The sequence below is a fragment of the Phaethon lepturus genome, unplaced genomic scaffold (genome assembly GCF_000687285.1).
Source record: "Phaethon lepturus isolate BGI_N335 unplaced genomic scaffold, ASM68728v1 scaffold22212, whole genome shotgun sequence".
Classification (NCBI taxonomy): Eukaryota; Metazoa; Chordata; class Aves; order Phaethontiformes; family Phaethontidae; genus Phaethon; species Phaethon lepturus.
Window position 1 is genome coordinate 48,198 of NW_010521887.1, and position 22,160 is coordinate 70,357.

General features: G+C 42.0%; 1 protein-coding gene across 1 annotated transcript in view; it reads right to left on the bottom strand.

Annotated features, from left to right (window-relative positions):
- LOC104616601 (protein crumbs homolog 2-like) overlaps nucleotides 1-22,160 on the bottom strand; it is a 40,192-nt gene that overhangs the window by 16,045 nt on the left and 1,987 nt on the right. The window contains exons 2-6 of the mRNA XM_010281658.1: nucleotides 11,534-12,235; nucleotides 9,028-9,223; nucleotides 8,348-8,487; nucleotides 7,671-7,853; nucleotides 6,624-6,737 (exon numbers count right to left, since the gene is read on the bottom strand). Coding sequence (XP_010279960.1) covers nucleotides 6,624-6,737; nucleotides 7,671-7,853; nucleotides 8,348-8,487; nucleotides 9,028-9,223; nucleotides 11,534-12,235 — 1,335 coding nt within the window. The remainder of the gene's footprint in view (nucleotides 1-6,623; nucleotides 6,738-7,670; nucleotides 7,854-8,347; nucleotides 8,488-9,027; nucleotides 9,224-11,533; nucleotides 12,236-22,160) is intronic.

A 22,160-nucleotide genomic window follows, 5' to 3' on the forward strand; every position in this document is an offset into this window, starting at 1 on the left:
TGGAGAGAGAGAGAATTAGCTGCAACAAGCGGACCCCGACACAATTATATTTGCACAATTACTGCCATTTCCATGGCAACATACTGCTTTGACCTCTCTCCCACCGTGCACTACTACTCAAGGAGACGGTGGGGGAGGAGATGGAGAAGTGCATAAGCCAGTAAAGGGTTTGTCCTCTGAGTTAAAACAAAACCTACTGCTCAATAAAGGAGTTTTAAATCATTAAAGGAAAAGGGAAAATTGCAAAAACATCTGTAAAAAGGAAAACCAATGTTTCACAGAAGTAACAGGGACACATCTGTGTGTTTAGACAGTACATCCGAGCACCAAACAAGGACCCACGCCTTGGAACACCCCAGATCTGATTCCCACAGAGCAAGGCAGAGCGGTAGCAAAGATGCACACGGAGCATGCGGACGGCTCTGCATTCGTCTTGCGGCAACAAGGAAATTCCTTGCCCTAAAGTTTCCAAAACAAAACTTCAGGTCTCTTCAAAATAAAAACATTCTTTCTTTCTAGTCAATTCTTGTTCCTTCTCGTGCCTCCAGCTACCGCTAATCGCACAACCAGCTCCCTGCCCTGGGCAGGCACAAAAACATTCAGGACACATTGCAATTACTGTATAGATCTCATTACCTGCTAGCAGAAAAATTCCCTTCAGGATCACGCCAATCAGCACAGATTTCATGGCCGACTCCTTGTGCACATTTGTGACAGTAAAGGGAAAAAAAAAAGGGGGGGTGAATGGTGGGGGAGGAATGACAAAAAAGGCTGGACTGAAACGGCAGAATGTGTGTAAGCGCTCCCTGATGCCAGTCAGACAAAAAGGGATTGGAGATGAAACTAGCCAATATAGAAGAGACCTGCGCTGTAGTGAGATCTAATCCAGCCCTGCTCTAAACCTCCCCAGCTGGCCTCTGTCAGTGCTGACATGAAGAATGTGTACTCACAGTGTATCCTCACTCAGTGCATTACAGTAATACCCTGCAGCATCCACAGCATTAGCTCCTATGGTAGGAAGTCAAGAGACAATCCCTTGCCCTTGCCACCTCCCAAGTGAATCTGCCAAACTCCGTAAATAAGGCCAAAATATGGATTTTTCTTTTTATAGGCTAAGCCAAAAAGCTGCATTTCCACCACTGTGTAATACCCAAACCATACAAATAAGGAGAGTTCCAAAAGCAGAGTGCAGCCTGAGCCCTGCTGTACTTCCAAAGTGACTTAATCAGGGACCAGCACTTCATGCAGTTTCCTCATTTCTTTCCTCATTAGCAACCTTATAAAATTAGTTGTTGCAATCTCATTTTTTTCTCTGTGGTTCTGTTTTGGTTGTTTTGTGGGTTTTTTTTTATATGTGGTTACTTTCATATTGTAAAGTTCCTGGAAGCAGAATTGTACGATCGTGTTTAAAGGAACCCGGGTAAAGTTCTTTTTTATATGAAGAAGTGTTATCTGGGAGCTTTTCCCCGAACTTGGAGTCTCTGTTAGTATCAATGTCAGGTCCAAGCAAACAAAAACTCCCACATGTTAGAGTCTGGAATCCGCATTAGCAGTATCCCTTTAAGATATTAAAAGAAAGCATTCCAACAACTCTTGTAGCTATTTTACTTTCTTCACTCAATCCAAACATGCCAGTCAATTTTACAGATATTTTAAGTGGGAGGGACATGGTGAGTGTTTGTTTGGAGTCAAAACGTCTCAGATAGTCACATCTGGGTCCTATGCACACATAGACCTACTCTAGCACAGATTTTAAATACCAGCTGTATTAGCTAGTATGACCCTTCCTTCACTGTTCAAGAGAAAACAAGTGGATAGCGCCCATTCAACCGCCCACTGCAACAATAAAGTATAACTGTGAAGACTGGAGAATCTTAAATCCCTTTAAAAATATCCATATTTTAATTTATAGACACACATGTATATATTTACATAGACACACACACGGAGTCTGTCTGTATTCTGCCGACTGGAAACATATTGAACCCGAATCCATGTAGCATAAGTCAGCACAGATTCTGATCCCCTACTAGTTACTAAATCTTTTCAAAAACTGAAATGAATTCAAAAAAATGAAATACTGCTAATTAGAAACTGTGATTGCTTCTTTTCCCATGATCAATTTAAGGCTATTATATAGACAAGGATTCTCTCAGACAGAGCGAGGATGGAGAAATACAGAGTCATGACAATTCTAAATAGTACATACATATGCAAGATAAAATACTTAAATAAGATCTCTTATAAGCCAAAATGGTGGATGACTGAACATCTGTTTTAAACTACACACAACTGAGGAGTAACTGCTTAGGTTATGGGAAACTGAAAGATTCTAAAGAAATTAAAAAGATCAGATGATTCATGTTCTAGAGGTCTTAATTCCCCATTCTTACACACTGGCAATCATGCAAGTTACAAGATTCAGTCACGGGGTTTAAATACAGAGAATTATTTTGTTCCTATTAATTTGTAAAATTTCTTGGAGCAGGTCAAGGTAAAGAACACGAAATACGTCAGAGCGTTCTTAGGAGAAAAACGTCACAAAATGGAGTGTGAACTTTGGATAGAAATTTGGAAATTTCACACAGGTTCTTTAGATCAAGATTAACAACTTCCTCACTGTGCTAAAAGAGTCCCAGAAATGTAGACATTTTTTTCCAGGCTTCAGAGACACCCATCCTAGTCTCAAGAGTTAGCCTTCCCTTAAGGAAAGGAAAGGGAAAAGGAGAAAGAGGGAAAAAGGGAAGGAAACTTTGGTCTGCTGAAGTGTACACGGCAGTTCACATACTGCAAGCGGTGGCCTCCTGGCAAGCAAATCCATTATCACTGAAAATAATAAACATTGCTGATAAGCATTTTGTGTGAAAATCAACTCACTGAAGCTAGTCTAATATCTGGCATCTTGAAGTCGTCTCTCCTGGTAGACACCATTAGAAGACAGCCATCTCACCATACCTACGCACAGGAGAATGCTTCTGTCTCTCTGGGACACTGCTCTGCCCAAGTACTTGCCTGGCCTGATTCTAAAGATGACATTAAGCTGGGCTTCACCCATTTTCGTTAGTAAGGAAGTCAAATTTAATTCATCAGAGTTGCTCCACCACCAATAATCCTCTCAAGTCTTTAACCATTGTGAGCTGGCATATCTCAGGCTGTCTGTAGTCAGAAAACCTATGCAAAGGGCTAGTTCAAAACAGATTGTGCAGTCACAAGCATCAGAGTCTCAGAGGTCATTTTGGTCAAAACTCACCTGACACCTAGACACAAGCAGGATCTAGACCGAAGCGTACGCTCTTGCAACATTCTGATCAGATAACAGGAAAGTCAAAAGGTCTGATTAACTATGATCCAGAAGGGAGATGCAATGTGGAATACGAGGGAAGCAAGGGGGGGGTGTCTCACAAAGCGTTCACTAACTCCTTTCAGCTATATTTACCAAAAGGGATTCTGTTGAAGTGGTAAGAGTCCTCTAATCTCTTTACTATCTTAACCTTTTAGCTGCCCTTTCTGTGGAGGCTATATCTCTAAAACCAATCTGACATCAGGAAATACCTGCACAAAAAAAATTTAAATCTGTCCAAAGGTGGGTAGAAGGAAGAAGCATCTCCCATTTATTTCATGACCCACGACCCAGGAATTCAGGCCTATTTGATCTGGGCTAGCACTTCTACAGAGTAACCATGTATAGCTAGCTACACAGAAGGTATCCGACTTTTTAAGGACAATTGACAAAGACATTATGGCTGAACAAAGTAAAACGGTCAATAAGCACTCCAATTATATTGAGGCACATTCACAATCACAATCTCTCCCAAATTTACCACCACATCATCTTCTGATTTCTCATGAAAGTAGAAGCATTCCTCAGCCATGGGCAAAAACACTCAGAATTTTACCATGATCACAAGGTGCCACTGCCAAGGGATGTCTGCAATTGAAATGATGGTGCTCTTCCCCTCTCATTCAGGCTGACCAGTGCCACAGCATGGTGTTTTAGGACACTGCCTTTGTAAAGACAACTTTAGCAGGAGTGGAAATATGAGTGATATGAGTGGGAGCACTCAGGCTATTTAGAAGTTTTTAAAGAATGAATGAGCCAAATGCTACTTAAGTGATTATATTTTTGCAGGTTAAAAATTGGTTCCCATTCCAAATGGAGGTACCTGTCTTTTTCATGCCCTGGCCTAAACTATTGCTGGGTACATACATGATGGACAGAAACTATTCCTATGAATAAAGAATTCATTGTGGGGTTTTTTTTCCTGAAAGACAGACTTTTTCTAATATGCTTTTTCTCTTGACCGCAGTTGACAATTTCCAAGACCATGCAAGATTCACTCTCCTCCTCACTTCATTTAGTGCCCATGCAGTCTTTTGATTCGTACTTCTTACGCTCTCTCAGGGTATATCCTCTACTACAGCACAAACTGACACACTGAACAGACTATTCAGGATCTATTATGCAGTTGTTTCAGGAATGAGGCACCACTTATGCAACAACTACACTTCAGAGAGAGACGGTTCATCTCCTTGCACTGCTGTAGCCTGAGACAGCACTGAGGCAGTTAATTTGCAACAGAAGAATTTATCCTGACTCACATTGTTATCCCAACACTCCCCAAATTCCTTAGACTGAAGAAAAAAAATACAGAAAGAACCCCCTGCCGCCCCAAGAAAGCATTCTTCATCAGAGTAGCAAGTTCACTTTAATCAGCGGAGGCAGCTTAAACCCAAGTTCATGGCAGATCTAAGCTGCCACAGAAATGTGTTTTGAACAGAAACATTATGGGAAGCTTCACAAAGTTGTTCTGTGATCCTAATATGAAGTAATAAGCTGTTTACCCAGCATGACTGTACTGGGATTAATTGACAAAGGAGGGGAGATTAATTGCTATTATTTCCCTGTCAGCTTCACTCCTCCACATGCACTCACTGATCTCACAGACTGCTCCCAGCCTTTCACTGTGTTAATGTGTCAGAACTACCTCAGCTGAGACAAAGTCCTTTACCAAAAGCAATATCCAGAAGAGCAACCTGCTTCTAATCCCCTTCAAGTACTAATGAACCCAAATTTGATGCAACAGAATGAACTCTAGCACTCCTTTGCCCATCATCCTGTGTTTCTGTCAGCTTTTCTACCCATGAGCACACTAAGAATTGGAAAGGATTAAACAGATCTGCAGTCTGGCAAAGCACAATGAAATTCTGAACGCTGTGAGGGTGCTGGGGCACTGAAGGAGGAAAAGGGAACGGGGCACATATGTGAGTGGGAATTCTGACAAGCAGGATAAACTTTAAACCATCTCTTTGGACCAGATCTCAGTTCATAAGTACAGCATTGTAACTGCCCAAGAAAGTAGCAATAAAGAGCTTACATAAAAGCCTATTTTCAAAAGACCTCACCTACAAAAGCAAATTTTTCTTGGCCTAACCTAAATTAGGAGACCAAAGCAAACTAGATAGGCCAGAAAACCCCACAAAGAATTCAGTCCAGTTACAGACGATGTTAACTAGGACTTGGTTTGAGATTTTGGGAGTGAAAGTACATGTGTAATGGGTCTTCTCAGGAAAGAGAGGGACAGAGTTACACCAACATAGCTCAATCACTATGACCACAAAAAGAAAACAGAAAACTTTCCCATGCAATAAAAGCCTAAGACAGTCTCTGGAATGCTGCTACCTGCTGTTCCAAGAAGTTAAAGGACAAGGTTTTCTTCTGGCTTCAAGTTTTTTCTTTTTCCCACGAGATGGCAGCCTAGGAACACTGCGGAAAGGTTACATCCACCTCAAAAATACATAAATACAAGATTGTGCTGAGGATGACCTTTCTTATAAACTACTTTTTGGTGTTAAATTGCTCAAAACAGAGAGTACACATGGAATTTAAAGATGCAGAAGACTGAGAACGAATATTTTAAATGAAGATGAGATTTAGTATCAGTTAGCAGCGTAGCTTCCCAGCAGAGTTGATGTGCAATATTGACTACCCCCCAGTTTCTCAGCTAGAAAACCGAGACCCAGTAGGGTCAAGCAGGGCATTTGTGTAAGAATCCAGACTCCCCATTCCCTTGTAAACAAAGAAGGTTTCATTTGCTCACATCACAAAGACCTTTTGACCTCCTAACATAGCAGATTACTGCCTTCAGCGAAAAATCACTGGCTCTTATCATCCAGGGGTGTTAGGGAATGGAGATGTTTTACAGATGCTTTATGTGCTAGTGGTCCAATCTGCTACAGTCAGTAGGTTGTGACAACTAGAATGTTAAGCATCCCTTTTGTTTTTTATTTTTGAGGCTGGTTTTGTCCACCTTCATAGTACGTGTATAAAAACCCCACAGTTCTCCCAGTGAACTTTCACTCCAGGATACAGATCCCCTAGACAAAATCTAGTTCATAGCCTATCAACTTACTTGACGAAAATCACATAGCTTTCCCACGGCATTCGAGCCCTGAACGGCAGACATCCCGCTGCACCACTACTGCACAGGTCATCTCAGTCCTGCTCAGCAGCCTGGGCTACCCAGCGCTGGAATGCAGTCCTGCAGCCAGGCAGTAATGCAGCAGTTCAGCATGAGTTAATGCAGAAGGACCTGATTCCAGCCACCCCCTTTCACCAACATTACCTGAAAAACCTGGTAGGCAATGACAGACAAAGCCATTAATAAGGTCCACACAGAGCCCTCCATTCTGACACGGCTGGGACTGGCACTCATCAATGTTAGTAAAGCAGGTCTCTCCTTTAAAGTGAAAACACAAATAGACATGTTAAGTGCACACATGCATCAGTGAAGAAAAGACTCTGGATGACAACTGCATTCATAATTTTTTACACTTCTTTTCTGTCATCTAAAAATGCAAAAGAATTTCTTGAACTATAGCATATCTCTCCAGACACTCTGGCAAATAGATACTATCACTTAAACAATTAAGGAAAATGAAGTATGGAAAGATCAAATGATTTTCCGGTGTCATGAAAGGGAGCAGTGGCAGGATCATAACTTCTGAAGCACTCCCATCTGTGCAAACTCTCATTTTTCTCTCAAAAAGAGAATAAAGTATTATGGTTTAACCCCTCCTACAAGGGAATTTCCCCAGCTGTTAAATCTAGCCTTTTATGCATATCTATAAAGCAAGGAAAGGGTGATATTTCAGTTGAACATCCACAGAGCTTCTTGCTCCAAGAGCAAGATACTAAGAACCCCCCCTTCTCCTTTGCACTCTGATGATATAGCTGCTGTCATAAGGGTATCAAGGAAACACCTAGAACAGTTATCTGGGACTCCAGAGAATTAGTTTCCTCTGGTGAGGAATTTCACAGATATCCTGCAGGGATGAATTCTGCCATATGCATGAGAGACTGACAGAGAGAAACCCCCTTGGCATCTGTATAGCCAGAGGGCATTCAAAGCACTTGGAAAGTGCACAGGCTGTTGCCTCAGCCTCAAGACAGGCTTGCTGGACAGAGAATGACATTCAGACAGCTGTCTGCAATATATTCATACAGTACGTGAACAGAAGCACATTCCTGATGCATCAGGCTGCTGTCCCCTCTGAAGTACCAGTCGTTAAGTGACTTCTGTTGCACAGATAACATTGCTCCATTCCTATCTACTCAAACCATGCAGCATCTATCAGGTGCAGACAGAATGAACATTTACTGCATAGCTCACCTGCAAAGCCTGGCTGGCACCAACAAACGAAACCAGCTGCTTGGCTATAGCTGAAATTACTGGGGAAGTCAGGTCGTGTTCCATAATAGGCTTGGTTGGACCGCTCAAAGCATACACCTCCATTGTGACAGGGACCTGTCGCACACTCATCCACATCCTCTTCACAGTGCTGCCCTGTGTAACCTGCCAGGAGACATCAGTGTCAACATCACATACAACTTCGCTGGAACTAGTCTCCCAGATATTGTGGCTGCCTTGAAGGTGAGAAAAAGACCCAGAAGACACTGCAGCTCATCTAGTAGTGAGTCCCAGGGTCCTCCACTTTCTCCACTATGTCAAACGCAGGAGCCAAAAAATTAGTTTGCAGGAAAGCTCTACCTCATGATAGAAAAACACATAATGGAAAAAGGCAGAAAAGAGAAAGACAATATTATAGCCGACAATCAGAGTGCCTTTCCCAGCAATCATGGCAATTGGATTTTGGGATGGTTTGTAGAGGGCAGCAGTGGCAGCTCCAGTGTTTAGACAACTAAAAAAAATTAAAAAAAAAAAAAAAATCACACTGGACCATGCAGTATGATCATTAATTCTTTACTTCTTCAACACGGCAATTTAGCATGTGCTCGCCATTGCAGTGTGCCTACAGGCCAGCATAGCAAAACAGATTTCTAACCTACCTGGCCAGCAGGCACAGCTGTAGTTTTTGATTCCCTCCATGCATGTGGCACTGTTCAGACAGGGTTCAGAGGCACACTCCAGGATATCCAGCTCACAGTGGTCCCCCTCGAAGCCTGTGTCACTGCAGTCACAACGGTAGCTGTGGGGTAGCAAAACAGAGCAATGCATAAGCTCTTAATTTGACCGCAAAGCCCAGTATAAGGAAAGAGCGAACGGAGCTAAGCTGTCAGTCCTCATACCCATCTGTGGGGCAGAAGAAAAAAGACAGTTCCATCTGCACGAACAGGCCACACTAATGACAGAGCAGACAACCTTCAGCAGCCTCTGAGTTCACACCATACCTGTGAAAAGGTATGTTCAGACACACAGGTATGCTCTCAGCAGTTGTCTTTGCTGTACACGCTCTGCAAATCACTTCCCTTTGTATCTGATATGTCAGCTGGAAGCAGTAACAGGAATCTTTTCCTACCTTCCTTTAAGCACCCTAGAAGTTCTGCTGTTGGGAGTGGCCTTCTTGGTTATTGCCATAAATCACGCTCAGTTACTGCCACTGGGACCACTGGGATGTACAAAACACTAAATCCCCCACAGATTTCTACTCTAATTTTCACAGGTTACACTAAGTAGACCTTCAGATCAGTCCTGGTATCAACTTGCCCAAACAGCACTGATTTCTCACCTGTTAATGAGGTCATGACATGTCCCATTGTGCTGGCATGGTTGGCTTACACATTCATTGATGTCCACCTCACACCGGATTCCTTGGTAACCTGGTGCACAGGTGCAGGTGTAGAACCCAACATGATCACTGCACAAGGCCCCATTCTGGCAAGGGTCTGAATCACATTCATCTATTTCAGCATCACAGTTCACACCTTTGTTATAAAACAGAGAAATATCTGCATTACAAATCCAGGAAAGTAGATCTGTGCTACCCAGACTTCTGAGTTGGAATCACAAAAGCCATGTTATCAACCCAAACTGGCTAACTGATCTGTTCTAATTCTGCCCTAAGAATACTGGGAGCTCATGAACAGCACGTGATTCTTACAAATTAAGGACCTTTCATTTTTATTTGCAAACAAAATTATTTTGTCTAGTCTTTTGGATTTTAGTCTTCTATTAAAGTTAAAAACAGTTTCCAGTATTTGTGAAACTTTAGCCTCTTTCATTCCAGTTTGCTGAAGTAGCCAATCAGTCATCACTTCACAAATTGCATCCATTTTTTGAGTAAGCCATAAAATCTTGATCTTAGATACAGTTCGTAAAAATCTACTGATAGCTGTTTTGGTTTGGGATCCTTTGAGGACAGGGAGGACAGGGATGGGAAGAGAAGAATCACACTGTTAGACAGTGGTATTTAAACTTTTATATACAATATAGCTCTTACAGTTTTAGACATGGTACTGTTCACTTGTGTTGCGTTGCTATTAATCAGATCCAGTGTTCTACATCAGAAGCAGTTGCATTTTGGGTGTGGGAAAAGTGATCTCTACCTGTTTCTCCAAAACATTGTTCCATTTGTTTAAATAATATTTGTAATTTGCTTTGAGATACCTAGGAAAAAAGCATTAAAGCAGTGCAAAACGCTAATTACAGTGATACTAGATATTAGTAAGTAATTTTATTATGAAAAGCTATTAAAAATTAGGTGTTAGCACCAATACTACTAGTCAAGAATAACAGCAAGTTATTTTTGGTCCAAAGTCTCAACTTTCCCTGACAGAATAAGGCCTTTGCGCAACTTCTGTGCAACTATCCTACCAGTTATATTCCACCTCTGAGTTGTCCATGGCCTGGCATCACCTCCAAACCTTAGTTATTACAGTGGCACCTGCCAATCCATCTAATCGCCCTTTCTTGGCAAAGGCTCACCACATAGTGGACATGGCCATCCTAATCCTGACGGAATGTGGGCCCCCTAATCTGCTGGCTCAAACCCTTCAATACCCACGCAAAACTTCCTTCACCCAAATTCCAGCTGCAAGCACCAGCAAACAACCCGGTCTTGTTAGCCAATGGTGCTAGAACCTCCGGATGAAGCACTACATCTATAGGGCAAAGCTTCATATTTGACATCACAGTAACCTGGAGCAAACAAGCTCCTCCAGATGCCTGGGTCATTTTATCACTTCCTTGGCAGGGGAATCCACAATCCTGAACTGAGGATTCAGCATAAAGATAAAAAAGAAACTGATTTGCAAAGACAGAATTATTCTTGATACTCAAAATCAGTAGTAATCTTAAGGCCTACACCGAAATTCTGCTTTTTTTTCTCCTTTATCGCTGTTTGTTTTTATCAGAGAGTGAGTCAGCATCAGGGACTGCATTCCTGATGTTGTAACTTCTCCTCATTCCACTGGCAATCAGCAGCATTCCTTCACAGCAACCTAACCCTTTAAACACTTCAGTCTGTGACAACGAGGAAGGCTGAGAAAGTTCATGTGCTAGGTGGTACCAGGCAGACATGGGCGCAGCACAATTGCATTCCACTCTGATAAGCATGGCTGGAGAAAGGAGAACCCCCCCCACTGCCTCCCTCACAGATAACTCACAGGTGTAGATTACTCTCTGAGTCACCACTAGCACAGATGCACAAAACGAGATACTTATGTCACTATGCCAAAAAAACATTGGCTGGGCATGAAAGAATTGGAAAAGAAATCTCCAACTAAAAGCCACTTTATTCCAAAAAGACGACTCGTCTCAGAAATCCTGCAGGACAGGACAAGAACTACAGGCCAGATAGGTAGAGGTAGGCTATATCTGGAAACACTAAGTATATATTTCCTGATAATAAATCTCTTTTCTTGTGTATCTCCCTTAATTTCATACTGAGAGCTAATCGCATCTACTTCATATCTAGTACTCAAGTCTCAGACAGTCCACCCACTTCCACTCTTAGATCCATGTCTCTCAACATCCACACCATCCGTGGAAATCAAAGCCTCAGGTATTGCCTGGAAGCCGCAAGAAGCAGCCCTACACGTTTATTCACACACAATACCAAACACTCCAGAAATATCAGTCATGCAACAGAGATTCAGTTCCGTAACTGTAAAACAACAATTTCTCAGGACAGCTACTAACACTACAAAACACGTTGGCAACAGGCAAATTGTGGAACTTCCTGAACAGTGAGATGCAACCCAACCACCCAGCTAGTACATGAGCCCAAAAGGTACCTGTGTAGCCGGGGACGCACTTGCACAAATAGCGGTCCATCTCATTCAGGCAGGTGCCGTTGTTCCGACAGGGCCGGGAGGCACACTCGTTGATGTCTATTTCACAGTTGTAGCCCTGGAACCCAGGCACACAGAAACAGCTATACTCATTCACCCTGTCGCGGCAGATGGCTCCGTTCTGGCAGGGCTGGGAGGCGCACTCATCGATGTTGTCTCGGCAGTTGGCCCCGGTGAAGCCAGGCTGGCAGATGCAGGTATAGTCCCCAGGACCCTCGACACATGTCCCGTTATTTAGGCAGGGGTGGCTAGAGCACACAGCGCTTTCTGTTTGGCACCCCTCTCCATTCAGTCCTGTTTGGCATGTACAGGTGTATCCATTTATACTATCTACACATTCAAAACGAGGGTCTTTACAAGGGTTGCTCTCACACTCGTTAATATTAATGCTACAGTCAATACCTGTAAAGCCAGGCATACAGATGCATTCATACTCCAGGAGTCCTGGAGTCCTGCTGCAGATGCTATGGGCAGGACACTCATGTTTAATGCACGCATCATAGAGGAGTTCACAGTTTACGCCCATGTAGGCTACAGGCTCCACGGGGCAGGCGCACTGGTAACCCACTTCCAAATCCTTACAGCTCCCACCATTTTCACATGGGGATGATGAACAGCTGCTATCGTTTTCAGAGTGCGAAGTTCCTGTTGAGAAAAGAGACTTTCTGTTAGTCAGCATTCATTGCCCTAAAGAAGAAAGTTCTTCTGACAATCACCACATACATCGCAGAGATTGCCCACCTAAATTCCACACTGCAAGGGGCTATTGTAGCCCTTAGCTGAGAAGGATGCTGGAGAATCAAACATTTACTATAAAGAAGACAACACAACATGCCTTCATGTGACGGCAATCAGGAATTTCTTGCTAAATCAGGTGACTAGATGCCTGCTTTTTAGGAGGAACTCACAAACCAACCATTTTACTTGGGCTTATTCATCCCTGAGTCACTTTGAGAGCAGTGAAACATAATACCTTAAATCCATTCACAAAATGAACTTTGTGTAAAATTCAATGACCGCCTTCACTGGTAGGGCACAAGACTTTTGCTTTGAAATCCACAGAGGCAAACAGTATGTTTTAAGATATTGGCTGTGGCTCTTAATGTCCCAGCTGCTCCTTCTGGGGATACAATTTTTTCTCAGCTAATCCACTAGTGATTTGAAGATGCTGCCATAAACAGTCCAATCCAAACTCCAACTGGCACATTTCACACAGTCTCTGATGATAGGGAGCAGCTCAAAGTTTGATAATCATTGGCCAGGCATCCTCTCCCCACAGGTTAGACCTGTATATTTACACAGCGGGAAATTTTTAGGTGCTATGAGAACAGCACGGACGAACAGAGACTGATGAGATTCACTGTACTGATGGCATTTTAAATCCAAACTCATTATCTGCCGAGCCAAAACATCAGTCGAACATCCAGATACCAGGAAGTAATATTGAGATCAGATTCCCCTAAATCTGTGAGCATTTGGATGTGATCAATTTATTCACACCCAGCCACAATGCCTTGCTCTCCCAAAAATGGCAGTGTTTAAAAGGCTCTTACCCCATTAAAGCAATTCCACTATCCAGAAAGGTGGTGGGACATGCCCATGGGACTGCAAATTTAATTCATGTAAATGAAATTATGCAGGGTACATGATGTAAAAAACAAGTTAAGTATTCAATTTAGATATTTGTCAATGGAGCAGAACAGAAGAATAGGAGGAATCCTCGTTTCTTTTCCAAAAGAAACTTCAAATTCACTTTGTGAAACAATTTGGTCAAAGGGCAGAACAGCCCAAGGGACAGGAGATAGTTGCCTTGGTATTAGAATTAGGATATATGCCCTGGACTCAATGACACAATTATATACTTTCCAAAGAGGAAAAAAAAACCCAAAAATACTATAAAGTGACAAAGGCAATGCAAGCAGAGAACTTCTCCCTTCACAAAGGCAGCAGTCACTAGCCCCTCATCCCGCTGTGGCTTTCTGATATCACAGTTTTTTGTTCCGCTCCATTCAAGGATACATAGGAGATAAGCTGTGGGGTAGAGATACCTCAGATCGATTGCTGCATAAGTGCTATGAAACATCCAAACTTGGAAGTAAATCTGCAAGCAACTATACAGCAGATGTTTTGGAAATGTCTATGAAAAATGACCACAAAGCAGAGCTAAAGCTCGTGAAATAGCAAATGGTAACTGAGAAATAGCTACTGCTTCTGCTAAGACAATCCTGACTTTGCCTAGCATTGAAAGTCAAGCAATCACTAGCATTTAACCTTGCTTTTAGATGCCATTGTGTAAGCAGCTCTTTGCCCTTTTTGCTGCCTTCTGTATGTGACTGTGGGCCAGCTAGTGACAGGAATGTCTCTGGGAAACCACAACTGCAGGTGGAGAGCAGGCAGTTACTCAAATGGCCAGAGGCCTGCACAGCTCAGACACTACCCACAGCTTACCACCACCCTTGGCCCTCTCTGCATTACTGCTCGTTGAGAAAGGACAACTTAACATGCCATGCCCCACGCTAAGGATTCGCCAGGATCACACACCACAGCATCACTTCTCAGCTGACGTTACATATTCTCTCATTCACGCCACCATTATCCCAGCCCATTTTTGGTCGTGTTTGTCTTGCTCTGGTGCACCTTCTACACACCTAGTAGTTAATCTGTGCCGGTGGTTTTCTATCAACTCACTGCCCCGTCAGGTCCTCAGTCTCTTTGTACCTGAAGGTGGAGGCATCCGGCTTCAGGGCCTGAAAGGGATTTATAGGGACTTTGGTTTACAAAAGCCTGCCCCTGCCCTGACCTCCCCCAATTCCTCCCACCAAAGGACTGTAGTGTTTCCAACTTTTCTTTTAAGAGGCTGTGTTGATGGGGGAGGGAAGGGTGCTCAGGGATTTAGACAGCCCTTTCTCTTCCCAGCATCATCTCTATGGCCCACCCCTCCCTTCCTCTCTCATGTGATGCCGGGGAGAGTTGCTGAGCATTGCACTGTCCAGCAATCTCATTATTCTGCCATCAACCCTTTTATTCTCAGATTCCAAGTCAGGCAGAAAACAAGGATGACGGAACCTGCCTGGAATCTCTGTAGCAATTAGACTGGGAGCCCAGGAAACTATTCGGAAAAGGGCTTTACTGGGCAGGAGATATGAGCCTTTGTACGTTTAATGAGTAACCAGTCCCAGCCTGCACTTTCCACAGGCCAGGAGCACAGTCTGTGATAAAAAAAGAGAGAGACCAAGTCCACTGCACATTCAGAACGACTTCTCCCATTTGCAGCAGACTCCATCAGCAAAGAAATTCACATTTCAACAGAATCACCAAGCACTTCTAGTGTAGACAGGCTGAAGTAATTTCCAAGGCTACATGCATAGTTTTCTGCTTCCATTTTAAGTAGACAGTCTAAATGCTTCTTGCAAATAAAGATTAAACATCAAATCCCTTTGCTACTTCCTGCCTTTTCCAAAGTTCTTTCACAACAGACATACCTTTTTGTACCTTCTCTATTTTGAGATTTAATATGACCACAGTGCTCAATAATCTGTATTAGTCATTAATGTCTGTCCATGACAAAACGATTTGGTGACAAATATATGGCCCCATAGTCACACACAAACTTGTAGACACAACAGGGCTGAACTACAGACAGATACCAAGTCAAGTAGTAGCTTCACTAAAAGTCAAAGCTTCACTAAAAAGTCAAAAGGCCCTCTTGGTTTACCAAAGAACAGCAGTGAAGTAATAGGGAGAATTCCAACCTCCTCTAAGCTCACTAAGATCATGAACAATAGCAGTGGTTAACTAGTTACGTGTACTCATAATCTGTGGTGAATAACTAGTTATATACAGGACTGCATAGAGAAAGGTTGAATTCCTGCATTGTTCCTGCACTAGTTTGAGCTACTTTCTGGGGCCAAATGTTACTTTAGTTATGTCTAAAAGTGATGACTTCAGCAGGTCCTCATTTTGGAGGAAAATGTTCCTTTTTTGGAACAAACATCCTGAAGTAACACAGCGCTGCTTATAAGGCATGCATGGAGCAGGCTAAGACAACTGCAACTGATGTCACAAGAAATTAAGTAATCTCTAAGTAACTTCAAATTATTCTATGAACTGCAGATTGCAGAAAATTACCCATGTGTTTGCCCTACTCAGTAGAGGTTACAGGCATATTAACAACGCTAACTCCAAGATTATATCATATACTCCCCTGTATATAGCACATCTATATTAATACTGGAACATTTCCCAAGGACAAAACATGCCTCAAAGTAAATATAGTATAACCCCAATATTCATTTAGTGGCAGTGCTAAACTCCTGGCTAAATAATTCGCTACAGATGAGACACTAATTCAAAACAGAATTTGTTACAGTGATGTCAGAAAGGGGGATTTCAGCAGTGAGAAGTGAGGACACCATTTGTGACATGGCCAGGAAGTTAAACGCAGAGTCTGCAAGAATTCAGTGCACTAAACAAGCATCAAAGACTACCACCTAGGTTGACAAAGAACATGTATGATGTTTTTAGCTCTGGTTTTGTTAACTCCATCCATCAGATCTAGGGCATACAATAATTCCTCTCAGTTTTGGAATAGATTATTGTATGAATATGAATAGCATATGAATATGCACAAAATGCTAACAAGCATAATGAATAAATTATCTTTTCCCGCTGCACAATACACCAGCCATGAAAACATGTAATTCAGACTATGCTATTCATTAAAGTGATGAATCAGATCAAAGAAGTCATTGAATGACTAGAGCTTACAGTTTTCCACAGAAGTAGTTGTTGCTGGATTAACAACATTCAGAGTTTTTCCTTTACATTTCCTTTACATTTCCTTTACGAGAAGAATACGAATCAGTGATGTTTGTAAGTGAAAAAACATTAAAAAAATAATCTTATAGTCATACCATCCTGTAACTCTACTCTGAAATGAAACTGGAGAAGACTACAGTTTCTTTGAAGAATATGTTCCAGGCATTTAGGGGTGGATTAGGAGGAACTTCAAAGGCTAACAGAGTTGCATAAATAGCATTCATTGAGCTCTGTCAGGACAGGTCTGGTTTTACACTTTAAAGGTAGCTGACAAAGGTTTTCCCTAAAAGATGAGGTTTGTGACCTTTTCTATCACTTTAAGGTAAACAAGCTGCATTACCAGGCTTTGTTTTAATAATTGACTTTAATAATTTTATACCTTTACTAAATGATCCTGTCAAAGGGTAGTTGCAACAGCAAGTTTTCTAGCCATAAAAAGAGAAATCAGAAATTAATGAGATGCTCGGCAACCCAAGATCCCCTGGTAATACTTCACTGTCTCTCTCCCAGAGAATCCTGAGGGATCTCTTACCTCAGTAAACCGGGACAAGATGCTCTTGCACTGCACTGGCAGAGAGAGTTGTGGGAACTGATAAAGACAGTGCGGGAGGAGGAGGTTCTCAAAGAGCTGTAGCAAGGTTTCTGTCTTTTTCTTCAAAAAACAAACCAACCCCCTCAACTTTGTCTGTTCTGCAGTATCTCACACATGTTGTGAAATCTTGGTGGTAATTTCCCCCACAATATGGTTGCATTAAAGTAACTTCTTTCACAGCCTCCCCTCTCCATCCTGACATTATGTTAGCACTGCTGGCAGAAGGTTTTATTAGACACCAATTATGAGTTGTTAAGACAATATACAGGACAAGGAGCTTCAGTGATTTTATTACTTCACTGCCTGTGAGATGCTGCCTTAGCATTACTCACTGGCTTCTATTTTATTGGTTTTGCTTTTCACAAGTTTGATTCTTTCAAAGTCTTGGGAAAATATGATAGAGGATGGATGCCCTCAAGCTGGGTATACACCCGACCTCATGGAAGATGCTCAGTGCCACATCTTCATGAACCCCTCTCTCACTTGACTATTAGCAGCTTAAAGCATCGATTCCCAAGGTCCCCTTAATTGTCACTCAATCCATGCACATGGCACCTGAAGTTTCTCTACCCTCACCCTGCTTCACTGCTAACTACCTTAAAGGTGCTCTTAATGGTCACTTAAAATTCCAGCAAGGAAGTGGCAGGCATTGGGGTTATCAACTCCGAGATTACCTTGTTTCCTGCGTACTGAAGGACAATTTTGACAAGTGATTCATGTTGTTTTTTTGTGGGGTTTTTGTTTGTTTGTTTGTTTGTTTTAATTGTACACTATGTGTTATTCAAATGAAACAACGTAACTTTCACAGGCACAAAAAAAATCGTAAGCAGTCTCTGTGGTACTTACTGAAAATACCCATCTCTGAATACCTGTTCATGCATGTGCACTGCACTCAGAGTATATTTTCATCTTTTCGCTATCTCCTCTGTACGATCTCTCAGCAAAATGCTCATAATCACAGACGCAAAGGCCAGAAGAGTCAGGATGCCATAATACTATTTTCTGGCCTGGCAAAAACTTTGTGTGAGCTTAGGTGAGCCACTTACACCTTGTCTATCCATTTGCCCAACTTAAAAAATAGTTACAAGTATATATTTTCACAAGGGTCCTGTAAGATGAAATTATTTGAAACCTTTAGTACTTTACGTTAGAGGAACTACAGAATTAGAAAGTTAGTTTTTTCTAGTCTCCGTAACATGGAGATATTTTATTTCAGCACATAATATAAATATTACAACTATCTAGCAAAAGGAAAGACAATCAAAGAAAAGACTATATTTTATTTCTGGATTGACGCTGACAATATGAACTATATTTCAAGAAGTTCCAGGCTCTGAAAACTTGCCCAATCTTACACATTCCAGCTGTGGCTTTGATCCTTCCTAGATGCCTGAATCACCTCAGGAAGCAGAGAATACCTAGAAGGGGAAGGTAGGCTCTAAAGTCACATAGGATGCCAGATTGGGCACTTTACCCAGACTAATTAAGGGAACATTAACGATAAAAAGAATTGTGCCTTTCCTATCTTTGGGTCTATCAGAATTGGGGCTGAGACAAAAGGATGACAAAAGGATGACAAAAGGATGAGAGTCAAGTCAGCATAGGCCCAACTTGTCTCATCCTTTCAGCTTCTCTCTCCCAGAAAGTCAGCACAACTCACATTACCCACAGTCCAGATTAAAAAAAGGCAGAAAAGCAGAGGATGTAACACACCAGGCTGAAGTTGCAATGCTTTTAAGAGGTAACCAGGCTACACATATGCCCAAAAGTGTTTCCCCACAAAATGAACTGAGCAGAGTAAGGGAATGTGCACTCTTCTCTTCAAGGACCTATTACTGTGAAGGAGAAAAGAGTTTACACACTGCATTTCCTAGTGTAGCACTTTTGTTTTCTGTTAAACAAGTTGCAACAGACAGGACTCAGGCATATTCTCCTCTTGTCTTAATGATACACTTTTGGAAAAGGGTTCTTCATGCTTACAATAAATGGTGCCAAAATTATGGTCCATTCATGATGTATTAAGTACCTTTTGTGCACAGATTTGTTGTTGAGTTCCTTGACTTCCATGCTATTTTAAATCTGGCTCCCTATTACTATCTTCTTTTACAAAAGGGCACTGCAGGCTTGTGGAGAAAGAGGCTTCCTTCAGGTGTATTTGGCCCGCCCTGCTCACTACAACCACTGGAAAAAAGACAATTTACAACCAAGAGGTGAGAACAGCAGGCTTCCCAGCAGCAGCCCCCAGCTGCACCACAATAATAGAGCTAGAGGAATCTTCAAGTGCCTAAACCGTGAATGCTCAAAACCCCAGCCTGATGCAATTCTTACCAGTCAGGCTGTGCTCCTGCTGATCACCCTCCACCTCAAGTATCAGAGTAACACAACTACCATATAAACTCTGCATAAAGGAATGGTAAGAGCTATGTCTCCATGACAACAGGAAGGCATGTGCTTATATTAGTAAATCCCTGCTGACCACTGCTAATCTTTTCCTATCCTGGTCAGTGTAAAGGATTAGTGAAAGGGTACACACTATGGCCTGTTTCCCAGGATCCACACACCGGGAAGGATGACTGGGCAGGCCTGAAAAGAGGTTTTCGTGCTGTTCATCCTCTCTCCCCCCACCCTTACTAACTTTGGAAGGATAGCATATCTGCTATGGAAGGTAATGGCAGAATAAAATAAAATCCTTCTTTAGGAAGTACCTTCAGTCTACTTGCCCAGAGAATGTATGAGGTCTTTTTAGGTGGCTTTATGTATCCCATTGTTTTACAAGCCCAATTTCCTTCTTGACACAGAGAGATTAAGCCCTTTCTTCCCAGATCTGAACAAAGCACCTGCTCCTAGTAATACTAGCATCAGTAAACAAGACCCTGAAATTCTCTGAGACTACTGACAAGCTCACAAAATGCTAATAATTGGCACTGATTTTTCACCTAGCTTAAAATATTCCATAACCTGGATTCCTGTCCCGTTTAACATGGTAACAGGCATCTTTTGACAGCTGCATTAACAGTGGGGTTTTCTATTCAACATCAGAAAATCCGATGTGAGCATGGGAAAATTTCCAAAACACCAATGTTTGATCACAACTACTAAGCCCCCGAGCTGCAGCAGCTCACTACCTCTGCCAGCCATCAGGAGCAGCTCTGTTGAACTAGCTTACTCCCACCTACCAGCTGCTCCCTCTCACGCCAACCACTTCCCATCAGCTCGTTTGAATTTCCTGGTCGCATGCTCAGGTGATGTCACCATTAGGATCAAGTATATTTAATTCCCCTCAAGATCCTGGTGCCCAGAGTCAAGTTCTCCCTCTCCATTTTTCCATAGCAACTATTTAATTTTTTTTTATTGTTGCACAAATAGTATAAAAGGGAGAAATTATACTTCACTGAAAGCACAGGCTGAGATACTATCTGCTTGCTAAATCGAAACATCACCATTATCACTTTGGATTAACAGTTTATCAGATCTGACGGTCTCTGTATAGCAAAAGATGACACTATGACAAAAAAACCCTCAAAATAAAGATTAGATAATCAAAAAGCAATGTTGGCAATCAGTACGTAGCACCTCTAAGACAATACTGAATAAATGGCCCAGCGAGACACTAGGGATCCTAGCAATGCCTATAGCACCTTTTAGAAGAGTCACTTTAAGAGGAGCCTTATTGTTCATGGCTTTGATCTATCTTGTAGAGTTTTGGTAGATCAAGTACATAAGCCCAGTATCTTAGCCAACTACCAGTTTGGATACTAATTTAAAAACCTCTAGTGAAGTCCCTGCACATGGTTAAGATTGTAATTTTTCCTATCCAAAGTTTTAGATGGATATTGTGCGTTCATCACTTCCCAGCGTACTACTTAGGTTATTTTTTCTTTGTTATGGGAGACCAGCAAGTTCCAGACCACATTTGCATGTTAGGTTTTTGATGTGACAGAGCTTTTTCATGACAGAGATATGTACATAGTCTACTAGTGTAAAATATTTGTAAAGAATTTATAAAGGCCTAGACCACTAGACTTTCATTAAGACAGGCATAAGAAGATGTGTCTCAGTTTCCCCTTGTTAAATATGCAGCATATTTACCCCCTCAAAGAAGCAGAATGCTGATTCCTGGCTCTCTCCCACCCAGCTTGCCCAGTGAATTGCTGAATGGTGCAAAACACAGGGCAGCGATCCACAGGGCTGAGTAGTGCCAATATTATGGTCAGAGGCATTAACAGCATTAATCAGAAATACCACTTCAGGGAATTAAACTTACTCTTAACACAGAGCAAGTAGTCAGCTAGCTTGTTTTCATTATCTGTTCACTGTTTTAATGCAGATTTGAAGATGTAACTCCATTATCATGCTTCTAGAACTTGCAGAAAGACAGGAGCTATAAATCCATGTTTTATGATAGTATTGCTTATATTGCCACAGTAACTCTTTGATCTTCTGTGCTTATGACACCCCAGTATTTTCCCTTAATAAACACTCCTCCAAGCTGACCTTCATGGTTTACACATTCTCTGATCTCTCAGCCATTTCCACAGATCAAACACTGAGACAGGGGGTTTCCTGTGTATTCAGTTAATCAGATTGAGTCACAAGCTTTAATTTCCAATTCTTATTTAAATATACTGACAACCAACAAAACAGCTGAAAAGATTGTATTTTTTTGTTTCCATGTTTTGAAGTAAGAAAGATTTAAACTGTCCGTATGTCTGAGCTAATCTCAAGAGCTTGCATTAAAGCAGATAGCAAACTGCCAGAAAAAAGGTTTGTCTGCACATGTTCTCTCTCAACAGGCGTCCAAAGCATTTTCCAGGCCAGAGGTATGTGAATTATTGTGCTCACTGCTGGCTAGAGTTGTGGGAACAGAAATGAGTAGACACTCAGTTCTGCCCTCCAGAATCTCCTTTAGAACGCAACGCAAGTTAGGCTGAGAGCTATTCTGCCCATTACACAGACAGCAGCAGTAAAACCGGAGTCACATGCAGAGTCTGTACCATTGTCCCTCTGGAGTTTATTTTCAACAGTTGAAGATAGTGTGGATCTGGCTACAGGACGGTCTTATGGTTACATCTTGCAACAGGCCATGTGGATAATCAGAACTTTCACAAAAATGTTCAACAAGTAACTTAGCCACTCTGTGCTTCTATAACATTTAGACTC